This window comes from Pseudophryne corroboree, chromosome 2 (assembly GCF_028390025.1).
Source record: "Pseudophryne corroboree isolate aPseCor3 chromosome 2, aPseCor3.hap2, whole genome shotgun sequence".
Classification (NCBI taxonomy): domain Eukaryota; kingdom Metazoa; phylum Chordata; class Amphibia; order Anura; family Myobatrachidae; genus Pseudophryne; species Pseudophryne corroboree.
This window is the reverse complement of record NC_086445.1, coordinates 255,376,376-255,388,743: the sequence shown is the minus strand read 5'-3', so window position 1 is coordinate 255,388,743 and position 12,368 is coordinate 255,376,376. Positions and strand designations below refer to the sequence as shown.

Below are 12,368 nucleotides of genomic sequence, written 5' to 3'. Positions count from 1 at the left end.
TGATCGAAATTTCAGAAACCTGTTGTAACTCTTCCACTCAAACTCCAAAAAGCAATGAAATTCCGATCATTAAGGCTGACGCCTTAATGGACGTGTTCCTTGCGCAATACAGATATGGTATGCCATCACAGCCTGTGGGTAAGTGCAGATTCAGCACTCTCACAGAGTGAGATTGCTGTCACTCACACAATGGTGGAGCTGCTAATTCACAGATTTGTGTGCTCATTGGAATACACACATGCAGTCTATGCAACTGAAGGTCTGAGCGGAAGACAAAGCTGCTCAGATGAGGTAAGAGTGTTGTTGATTGGAGGGAGGAGAGCGGTGTGGATGGGGGAACAGAAGTGTGTGGATAGAGTTGAACACTAAGCAGCACTGATGGGGGGGACAAAGAAACACAGGGGGTAATTCAGACCGCAGCAGCAGCAATCGCAGTCTGAATTAGTTTGTGAGGTGCGCACGTGCAATGGCCGCACTGCGCGTGCGTACCCCAGGAGCCCAGTGAGATGCTATCAGCATCTCACTGGCTGCGATCACCCTGCCTGATTGATAGGCAGAGGTGGTTGCGGGGAAGGAGGGGGGCGTGCAAACAGCGTTAGCATGCCATTGGCAGGGCATGGTCTGCACAACGGAGGCGTTTCCAGACCACTGGGGGGTGGGCTGTAGCGGTTATCCCCCTGCCAAGAGCACATGATCCACGAAATTTACCTTCAGGATGTCAGCTACATGAATGGGGTAAGAGTGGTGTGGATAGGGGGTAGATTAAGCAGCAAGTATGGGAAGGGAGACAGAGCGGTGCAGATGGGTTGAAAACACTGGCATGGATGGGTAGAAAACTGGTGCAGATGGGAGAGAAAATAGTGTGCCATGTACTGAAGGAGGCAGAGTGACGTTGAAGAAGGAAACACTGAGCAGCACAGAGAGAAGGGAACGGTGGTACAGACAAGGCACAGGTGGGGAAAGACAGATGGTGCAGATTAGTTAGTACAGACTAGCACAGATGGGAGAACACAGCAGTAGGGATTGGGGAAGACAGGGCAGCATGGGGGTGTATAGGGGAAGTAAGTGTAGATGCATAGACCGTAGATAGGGTATTATAGTTTTAGCAATTAACCAAGATGTTTGAGGGAGCTAAATGTGTATACTATGTGAGATGGATGTATGGAGTCAGAAGGATGTTGTAACAAGGTGGGATGGTTGTGGTGACCGAATGGGATGGTTGTGGGCACTGTGTGGGATGGGAGCACCACAAAACTGCTCAGACCTTCAGTTGCATAGACTGCATGTGTGTATTCCAATGAGCACACAAATCTGTAAATTAGCAGCTCCACCATTGTGTGAGTGACAGCAATCTCACTCTGTGAGAGTGCTGAATCTGCACTTACCCACAGGCTGTGATGGCATACCATATCTGTATTGCGCAAGGAACACGTCCATTAAGGCGTCAGCCTTAATGATCGGAATTTCATTGCTTTTTGGAGTTTGAGTGGAAGAGTTACAACAGGTTTCTGAAATTTCGATCATGTCTAAGAAGCCTTAATGGGACATGTGAAACCGTAAGGTTTTTGGTCTATGGAATATATATATATATATATATATATATATATATATATATATATATATATATATATATATATATATCTCTATATATATCTCTATATATATATATATATATATATATATATATATATATATATATATATATATATATATGTATTATAATAATAATTTTAAACTGCCAATGTCCTTAATTTCCACCTTTCGTCTATGTCCATCTTGCAGGAAGCTGTATTTTTTTTTTTTTTCGTTCAAAGACGTATATCTGGTGTACACATCCACTGTGAGGCTCGCGTCGCAATACATCGGCGGTTGCTCGAATGGCTGATATATCGCCTAATGTGTACCCAGCTACAGATTGCCAGGGATCATCTGGTCACTCAGCGTAACTACTAGATGAGACTGTTTTGGCACAAGCCTTTGTGAAATCTTTGCAGTGCTGGTTAAAGTTTATCCACCGGGAGGATTTTGGAGAGTTATTTTACGTAGTGTTTTTTTTTTTTTTTTTTTTCCTTTGCGGAACATGTAATTCTGCAGGAAGAGGGAGGTAGTAGCAGAGGAGTCAGACATTGAGGACCACTCGTGCTTTACTGTATGGAGGATACTGCTGTACGTTGGGATATAGATGGTGCTAGTGCCCGGAGCAGGGCGCAACTACATTACAAACTAGTTGGCCTCTGACTTTTCCCCCTCTATGCTGCTCCCTGGAAAAACTTCAGATTTGAATTTTGTGCACACGGAGTAGGGCACCATTTTTCTTCTGTGTAGGAACTAGAGATGTGCAGCAGGCATTTTTCGGGTTTTGGATTCGGTTCCGCAGTCGTGTTTTGGATTCGGACGCGTTTTGGCAAAACCTCCCTTAAGAATTTTTCTCGGATTCGGGTGTTTTTTTTTTTTTTTTTTTAAAAACCTCAAAAACAGCTTAAATCATAGAATTTGGGGGTAATTTTGATCCTATAGTATTATTAACCTCAATAACCATAATTTCCACTCATTTCCAGTCTATTCTGAACACCTCACAATATATTGTTTTTAGGCCAAAAGGTTGCACCAAGGTCACTGGATGACCAAGCTAAGCGACCCAAGTGGTCAACACAAACACCTGGCCCATCTAGGAGTGGCACTGCAGTGTCAGACAGGAGGGCAGATATCAGAAAAAGGCCCCTAACAGCACATGATGCAAAGATGAAAACAAGGTGCACCGAGGTTGCTGTAGGCCTAAGCTAAGCGACTAGTTTGCAACTAGTCTAGTTTGCAACTACATTACAAACTAGTTGGCCTCTGACTTTTCCCCCTCTATGCTGCTCCCTGGAAAAACTTCAGATTTGAATTTTGTGCACACGGAGTAGGGCACCATTTTTCTTCTGTGTAGGAACTAGAGATGTGCAGCAGGCATTTTTCGGGTTTTGGATTCGGTTCCGCAGTCGTGTTTTGGATTCGGACGCGTTTTGGCAAAACCTCCCTTAAGAATTTTTCTCTGATTCGGGTGCGTTTTGGATTCGGGTGTTTTTTTTTTTTTTTAAAAACCTCAAAAACAGCTTAAATCATAGAATTTGGGGGTAATTTTGATCCTATAGTATTATTAACCTCAATAACCATAATTTCCACTCATTTCCAGTCTATTCTGAACACCTCACAATATATTGTTTTTAGGCCAAAAGGTTGCACCAAGGTCACTGGATGACCAAGCTAAGCGACCCAAGTGGTCAACACAAACACCTGGCCCATCTAGGAGTGGCACTGCAGTGTCAGACAGGAGGGCAGATATCAGAAAAAGGCCCCTAACAGCACATGATGCAAAGATGAAAACAAGGTGCACCGAGGTTGCTGTAGGCCTAAGCTAAGCGACAAAACCACCTGGCCCATCTAGTAGTCTCACGCAGTGGCTGAATGTCAAGAGTGTGCCGCAATTCGGTCCACTGACAGCATCTTCAGCATGCTCCAGTCACTTTAAAAAAAAAAAAAAAAAATATGCAATTGGTGGACTTAAACGGCAATACCCCAAGACTAATACAGCCGTACCCCTGGACTCGTATGGCAGTGTCACACAGGATGGCACTTTTCAAAAACTAGGCCCCAAACAGCACCTCATGCAAAGATGTCGAAGAGGTGCAATGAGGTAGCTGTATGACTAAGCCAAGCGACACAAACAATTCCAACTGGAATTATATGTCCAAATCACTGGAATTATTTGGCAAGATCACTGGAATTAATAATTAGAAATCACCGATATTCATTGGTAAAATCACTGTAATGCTTCGTCCAAATCACTGGAATTAATTGGCAAAATCTCGCTATCGTCTGCCTAGTGAAGTGGAATCTAGATAGGATTTGGTACCGGGGACACAATAACTTCATCAATTGTCTAAATCCCACTGCACTAATGGCGATAACGGGCGCACGTCTAACAGCGCACTGATTATACTGAGCACTGATTATACTGAGCACTGATGATACTACGGAGAACTGACACTGAGCAGCTCGATGCAGCACAAGACACTAGTACTAGTATTAGTGAGTAGCACAAAAGCCCTCTGGAATGGTCACCGCCCCAGATACCACTGTGACTGGAATGATGATTACCTATGCACAGTGACAGGACACTACCACAGCACCCTACAGCAGCAGGATGCAGCACAAGACACTGGACTATTAGTAATGTACTGTAGTATACTGAGCACCACACAATGCAGCACCAGACAATGAGTAGTGATACTGACTACTGATGAGGATACTAGAACTGACACTCGCCAGCGAGAACAGCACTGGACTATTGTACTGTAGTATACTGGTCACCACAATGCAGCAGCAAGACACTGAGCACTGATCCTGAGTACTGATGAGGATACTAGAACTGACACTGAGCAGCGAGATGCAGCACTGGACTATTGTACTGTAGTATACTGGTCACCACAATGCAGCACAGATACTGAGCACCGATATTGAGCTTTCCACTCAGAGAACGTAGCCATGTCCTCTCGCGACAATGCACGAGTGAAAATGGCGGCCACGCACAGCTCTTTATATGGAATCCGAATCTCGTGAGAATCCGACAGCGGGATGATAAAGTTTTCCCCCGTTTTGGTTTTCCGAGTCAGGCGGGAAGAACCGAGGCTGCCTCGGACCCGTGTAAACCACGTGAAGTTCGGGGGGGTTCAGTTCTCTGAGAACCGAACCCGCTTATCTCTAGTAGGAACATATATTTTTCTGACGTCCTAGTGGATGCTGGGAACTCCGTAAGGACCATGGGGAATAGACGGGCTCCGCAGGAGACTGGGCACTTTAAAAGAAAGATTAGGTACTATCTGGTGTGCACTGGCTCCTCCCTCTATGCCCCTCCTCCAGACCTCAGTTAGAATCTGTGCCCGGCCAGAGCTGGGTGCTCCTAGTGGGCTCTCCTGAGCTTGCTAGAAAAGAAAGTATTTGTTAGGTTTTTTATTTTCAGTGAGATCTGCTGGCAACAGACTCACTGCTACGTGGGACTGAGGGGAGAGAAGCAAACCTACCTGCTTGCAGCTAGCTTGTGCTTCTTAGGCTACTGGACACCATTAGCTCCAGAGGGTTCAAACACAGGGCCTGACCTCGATCGTCCGTTCCCGGAGCCGCGCCGCCGTCCCCCTTGCAGAGCCAGAAGACCTTCATTAAGGTAGCGCACAGCACCGCAGCTGTGCGCCATTGCTCCCACAGCACACCACACACTCCGGTCACTGTAGGGTGCAGGGCGCTGGGGGGGGCGCCCTGGGCAGCAATTATAATACCTTTTGGCACTTAAAATACACATAATACAGTCTGAAAACTGTATATGTGTAAAAAACCCCGCCATTAAGTTACATAAAACGCGGGACAGAAGGCCGCCGCTGAGGGGGCGGGGCCTTCTTCCTCAGCACACCAGCGCCATTTTCCCTTCACAGCTCCGCTGGAAGCAGCTCCCCAGGCTCTCCCCTGCAGTATCCTGATACAAGAAGGGTAAAAAAGAGAGGGGGGGGCACATAAATTTAGGCGCAAATAAGATATTTAAGCAGCTATTGGGTAAATCACTTTTTATAGTGTAAATCCCTGTGTTATATAGCGCTGTGGTGTGTGCTGGCATACTCTCTCTCTGTCTCCCCAAAGGACTTTGTGGGGTCCTGTCCTCAGTCTGAGCATTCCCTGTGTGTGTGGGGTGTGTCGGTACGGCTGTGTCGACATGTTTGATGAGGGTTACGTGGAGGCGGAGCAGGGGCAGATAAGTGTGGTGTCGCCCCCGACGGGGCCGATACCTGATTGGATGAATATGTGGAAGGTCTTAACCGACAGTGTCAACTCCTTACATAAAAGGTTCGATGACGCAGCAGCCTTGGGACAGCCGGGGTCTCAGCCCGCGCCTGCCCAGGCGACTCAGAAGCCGTCAGGGGCCCATAAACGCCCGCTAGCTCAGATGGTAGACACAGATGTCGACACGGAGTCTGACTCCAGTGTAGATGAGGATGAGACAAATGTACAGTCTACAAAAGCCATCCGATGCATGATTACTGCAATGAAAGATGTATTGCACATTTCTGATATTAACCCGGTTACCACCAAGAGGGGTATTATGTTTGGGGAGAAAAAGCAGCCAGTGACTTTTCCCCCATCTGATGAATTAAATGATTTGTGTGAAGAAGCGTGGAGTTGCCCTGATAAGAAACTAGTGATTTCTAAGAGGTTACTGATGGCGTACCCTTTCCCGCCAACGGATAGGTTACGTTGGGAAACATCCCCTAGGGTGGACAAGGCGCTAACACTCTTATCGAAAAGGGTGGCACTGCCGTCTCCGGATACGGCCGCCCTAAAGGAGCCTGCGGATAGAAAGCAGGAAGCTTTCCTGAAGTCTGTGTATACACACTCTGGTACTCTACTGAGACCTGCTATTGCTTCAGCCTGGATGTGTAGTGCTGCAGCAGCATGGACTGATACCCTGTCAGACAACATTGATTCCCTCGACAGGGATACTGTTTTGCTAACCATCGAACATATAAAAGACGTCGTCTTATATATGCGGGATGCCCAGAGGGACATTTGCCTGCTGGCATCTAGAATGAATTCAATGTCCATTTCTGCCAGGAGAGTATTATGGACTCTGCAATGGACAGGAGATGCTGATTCTAAAAAACACATGGAGGTTTTACCTTATAAGGGTGAGGAATTGTTTGGGGACGGTCTTTCGGACCTCGTATCCACAGCAACTGCTGGGATGTCGACTTTTTTACCTCAGGTTCCCTCACAGCCTAAGAAAGCACCGTATTATCAAGTGCAGTCCTTTCGGCCTCAGAAAGGCAAGCGGGTCAGAGGAGCATCCTTTCTGGCCAGAGGCAAGGGTAGAGGAAAGAAGCTGCACCAGGCAGCCAGTTCCCAGGAACAAAAATCCTCCCCTGCTTCCACTAAGTCCACCGCATGACGTTGGGGCTCCACAGGCGGAGCCAGGTGCGGTGGGGGCGCGTCTCCGAAACTTCAGCAACCAGTGGGTTCGCTCACAAGTGGATCTCTGGGCTGTACAAATTGTATCTCAGGGATACAAGCTGGAGTTCGAGGCGACTCCCCCTCGCCGTTACCTCAAATCAGCCTTGCCAGCTGCTCCCAGGGAAAGGGAGGTAGTACTGGCGGCAATTCACAAGCTGTACCTCCAGCAGGTGATAATCAAGGTCCCCCTCCTTCAACAGGGCAGGGGTTACTATTCCACAATGTTTGTGGTACCGAAACCGGACGGTTCGGTGAGACCCATTCTGAATTTAAAATCCCTTGAACAGTTTTATATAAAGAAGTTCAAGTTCAAAATGGAATCGCTCAGGGCGGTTATTGCAAGCCTGGAAGAGGGGGATTTTATGGTGTCGCTGGACATCAAGGATGCTTACTTGCATGTCCCCATTTACCCACCTCACCAGGAATACCTCAGGTTTGTGGTACAGGACTGTCATTACCAATTCCAGACGTTGCCGTTTGGTCTCTCCACGGCACCGAGAATATTTACCAAGGTAATGGCCGAAATGATGATACTCCTTTGGAAGAAGGGAGTTATAATTATCCCGTACTTGGACGATCTCCTCATAAAGGCGAGGTCCAGAGAGCAGTTGTTGGTCAGCGTAGCACTCTCTCAGGAAGTGTTGCAACAGCACGGCTGGATTCTGAATATCCCAAAGTCGCAGCTGATTCCTGCGACGCGTCTGCTTTTCCTGGGAATGATTCCGGACACAGAACAGAAGAAGGTGTTTCTCCCGGTGGAGAAGGCCCAGGAATTGTCATCTCGGGTCAGGGACCTCCTGAAACCAAAACAGGTGTCGGTGCATCACTGCACGCGAGTCCTGGGAAAGATGGTGGCTTCTTACGAAGCAATTCCCTTCGGCAGGTTCCATGCAAGGATCTTTCAGTGGGATCTGTTGGACAAATGGTCCGGATCGCATCTTCAGATGCATCGGTTGATCACCCTGTCCTCAAGGGCCAGGGTGTCTCTGCTGTGGTGGCTGCAGAGTGCTAATCTTCTCGAGGGCCGCAGGTTCGGCATACAGGACTGGGTCCTGGTGACCACGGATGCAAGCCTCCGAGGGTGGGGGGCAATCACTCAGGGAAGAAACTTCCAAGGACAGTGGTCAAGTCTGGAGACTTCACTACACATAAATATACTGGAACTAAGGGCCATTTACAACGCCCTGAGTCAAGCAGAGCCCCTGCTTCAAAACCACCCAGTACTGATTCAGTCAGACAACATCATGGCGGTCGCCCATGTAAACCGCCAGGGCGGCACGAGAAGCAGGATGGCAATGGCAGAAGCCACAAGGATTCTTCGATGGGCGGAGAATCACGTGCTAGCACTGTCAGCAGTGTTCATTCCGGGAGTGGACAACTGGGAAGCAGACTTCCTCAGCAGGCACGACCTCCACCCGGGAGAGTGGGGACTTCATCAAGAAGTCTTCACACAGATTGTAAATCGCTGGGAACTGCCACGGGTGGACATGATGGCGTTCCGCCTCAACAAAAAGCTAAAAAAATATTGCGCCAGGTCAAGGGACCCTCAGGCGATAGCTGTGGACGCACTAGTGACACCGTGGGTGTACCAGTCGGTTTATGTGTTCCCTCCTCTTCCTCTCATACCCAAGGAACTGAGGATAGTAAGGAAGAGAGGAGTAAGAACTATACTCATCGTTCCGGATTGGCCAAGAAGAACTTGGTACCCAGAACTACAAGAAATGATCTCAGAGGACCCATGGCCTCTGCCTCTCAGACAGGACCTGTTACAGCAGGGGCCCTGTCTGTTCCAAGACTTACCGCGGCTGCGTTTGACGGCATGGCGGTTGAACGCTGGATCCTAACGGAAAAGGGCATTCCAGATGAAGTGATTCCTACGCTGATAAAAGCTAGGAAGGATGTGACAGCAAAGCATTATCACCGCATATGGCGGAAATATGTCGCTTGGTGTGAGGCCAGGAAGGCCCCAACAGAGGAATTCCAGCTGGGTCGATTTCTGCACTTCCTACAGTCAGGGGTGACTATGGGCCTAAAATGGGGGTCCATAAAGGTCCAGATTTCGGCCCTATCTATTTTCTTTCAAAAAGAACTGGCTTCACTGCCTGAAGTTCAGACGTTTGTAAAGGGAGTGCTGCATATTCAGCTCCCTTTTGTGCCTCCAGTGGCACCTTGGGATCTTAATGTTGTGTTGAGTTTCCTGAAATCACACTGGTTTGAGCCACTTAGGACCGTGGAGCTAAAGTATCTCACGTGGAAGGTGGTCATGCTGTTGGCCTTAGCTTCAGCTAGGCGTGTGTCAGAATTGGCGGCTTTGTCATGTAAAAGCCCGTATCTGATCTTCCATATGGACAGGGCAGAATTGAGGACTCGTCCCCAATTTCTCCCAAAGGTGGTATCAGCGTTTCATTTGAACCAACCTATTGTGGTGCCTGCGGCTACTCGGGACTTGGAGGATTCCAAGTTGCTGGACGTAGTCCGGGCTTTGAAAATGTATGTTTCCAGGACGGCTGGAGTCAGGAAAACTGACTCGCTATTTATCCTGCATGCACCCAACAGGCTGGGTGCTCCTGCTTCAAAGCAAACTATTGCTCGCTGGATCTGTTGCACGATTCAGCTGGCACATTTTGCGGCTGGACTGCCGCATCCTAAATCAATGAAAGCCCTTTCCACAAGGAAGGTGGGCTCTTCTTGGGCGGCTGCCCGAGGGGTCTCGGCTTTACAGCTTTGCCGAGCTGCTACTTGGTCGGGTTCAAACACATTTGCTAAGTTCTACAAGTTTGATACCCTGGCTGAGGAGGACCTTGAGTTTGCTCATTCGGTGCTGCAGAGTCATCCGCACTCTCCCGCCCGTTTGGGAGCTTTGGTCTAATCCCCATGGTCCTTACGGAGTTCCCAGCATCCACTAGGACGTCGGAGAAAATAAGCATTTACTCACCGGTAATTCTATTTCTCGTAGTCCGTAGTGGATGCTGGGCGCCCGTCCCAAGTGCGGACTCTCTGCAATACATGTATATAGTTATTGCTTCACTAAAGGGTTATTGTTATGAGCCATCCGTAAAAGGAGGCTCAGTTGTTGTTCATACTGTTAACTGGGTATGGTTATCACAAGTTGTACAGTGTGGCTGGTATGAGTCTTACCCTGGATTCCAAATCCTTTCCTTGTTGTGTCAGCTCTTCCGGGCACAGTTTCCCTAACTGAGGTCTGGAGGAGCGGCATAGAGGGAGGAGCCAGTGCACACCAGATAGTACCTAATCTTTCTTTTAGAGTGCCCAGTCTCCTGCGGAGCCCGTCTATTCCCCATGGTCCTTACGGAGTTCCCAGCATCCACTACGGACTACGAGAAATAGAATTACCGGTGAGTAAATTCTTATTTTTTCTTGAAAAGGTGTTCAACTGAACACCTGCATGAAGAGTGAGGACTTGGATGCTTAAAGCTGCTGTTGTGCCGCTCCTGGCAGTGTAGGTCACCCGGCCCACAAAGTTAACTGTGACTGGGGACCTGTGACGTCTACATGCACTTCGCTCTGCAAGCCACGGCATGCAGATTTTATGCTCTGTTGTAATTGCTCCCAATCATCATCCATTCCTCAGGTTTGCTGTCCTTCTGCAACATTATCAATTTAGGGCACTGCTCTTCGGTCTTTCTATGGCCCCTCTGGTCTTTACCAAAATCAAGGCAGCCCAGCTCTGGGGGTCAGAATTCTTCCAAACCTTTACAACCTTCCAATTTTTAGCACATTCTCCCGGGGGTTCTCCAATGCCATCTTCAGCTGATCGTTGATTTTTGCAAGCACACGGCTGGCTCATCAACTGGAAGAAGTCCTCCCTGCCTCCTTGTCAGAGGATGCCACATCTAGGAGCACTCCTAGATTCTCTGATTCAGAGGATTTTCCTACCAACAGATAAAATTAACTTTTGTGGCTGAACCCACACACAAAATCTGAGAGCTCTATAGTGGTAAAGGTGTGGCTAGCTGGGAAAATGGTCACTGTGTTCTCCATTTTTTAGGATGATTTTTAATCCTTTATTCGTTCTTGAAGTATACTGGCTAGCAGATCTAGGCCCTCATTCCGAGTTGATCGCTCGCCAGCAACTTTTTGCTGCGCTGCGATCAGATAGTCGCCTCCTATGGGGGAGTGTATTTTTGCTTTGCAAGTGTGCGAACGCTGTTGCAGCCGACAGCACAAAAAAGTTTTTTGCAGTTTTTGAGTATCTCTGGACTTACTCAGCCGCTGCGATCACTTCAGTCTTTTTGGTCCCAGAATTGACGTCAGACACCCGATCTGCAAACGCTTAGAGACGCCTGTGTTTTCCCAGGCACTCCCAGAAAACGGTCATGTGACACCCATAAACGCCCTCTTTCTGTCAATCACCTTGCAATCGGCTGTGCGAATGGATTCTTCGTTAAATCCATCGCCCAGCACCGATCCGCTTTGTACCCGTAAGACGCACCTGGGCATTGCGGTGCATGCGCAGTTTTGCCGAGTTTTAACTTGATCGCTCGCTAGCAACTTTTTGCAGAGCTGCGATCAACTCGGAATGAGGCCCCTAGTACTTTTAGTTCCTTGATCATTGTGATCTGTATATTTTTATAGCTGTGGTTTAAACTTTAGCTAGTCGAAACTGTCCTTAGGTGGCGTACTGTCTGCCTAGACTCTACTGATTGGATACTTGAAAGGTTTTTTTTTGTGTTTTTTTGTTTTTTTCTTAAAGATAAATGTAATTCATTACTTGGGTCTCCCTGCCGCTTCAGTAGAAAAATACTCTCTTTTTAATATATCCACATATTGTATTATAGTAACAAGGAGAGACTTTCATAGTTTTAATCCTTTTCTTCTCCAGTTAATGATGAGAAACCTCTGTGTAGACCAAATGACCTTTTCAAAAGCCACATCCCTGTTGTCCATTCAAAGGGACCAGCAGCATTTAAAAAGGATGACAAACTCCAGTCACAGGTTAGTAGTAACTTGCTTTTCTCATAGTTTAGACTTTACCATGGTAACCCTCATAGATGTGAAATCAAAATTTTGTTTTTGATTTACTTGTCTTGTATGTTTACATGTATTTTATTTATTTACACCATGTAGGAGAATCAGTTGCTACAACAGATGAACTCTCCTCCCCATGTGCTAGTCCGTAGTATAACCTCTCCACCACTAGCTAAGCTGGAGGTCAATACAGCAAAGTCGGCTATACTCCCTCTGGTTATGGAAAGTGTAGCAGGCACTGCATCATCATCAGCAGTAAAGTAAGTGGGTTAATTCAGACTGTTTGTTTATCTTGTGTTAGTTATGAAAAGTCAGGGATACATAACTGATTTGTGTGTTACTGT

The 12,368-nt window shown here is 47.5% G+C and overlaps 1 protein-coding gene across 3 annotated transcripts in view; it reads left to right on the top strand.

Moving 5' to 3' along the window:
• TROAP (trophinin associated protein) overlaps positions 1–12,368 on the top strand; it is a 241,192-nt gene that overhangs the window by 86,276 nt on the left and 142,548 nt on the right. For all 3 annotated transcript variants that reach the window (XM_063952683.1, XM_063952682.1, XM_063952681.1), the window contains exons 6-7: positions 11,879–11,991; positions 12,124–12,284. In XM_063952683.1, the coding sequence (XP_063808753.1) occupies positions 11,879–11,991; positions 12,124–12,284 (274 nt within the window). The remainder of the gene's footprint in view (positions 1–11,878; positions 11,992–12,123; positions 12,285–12,368) is intronic.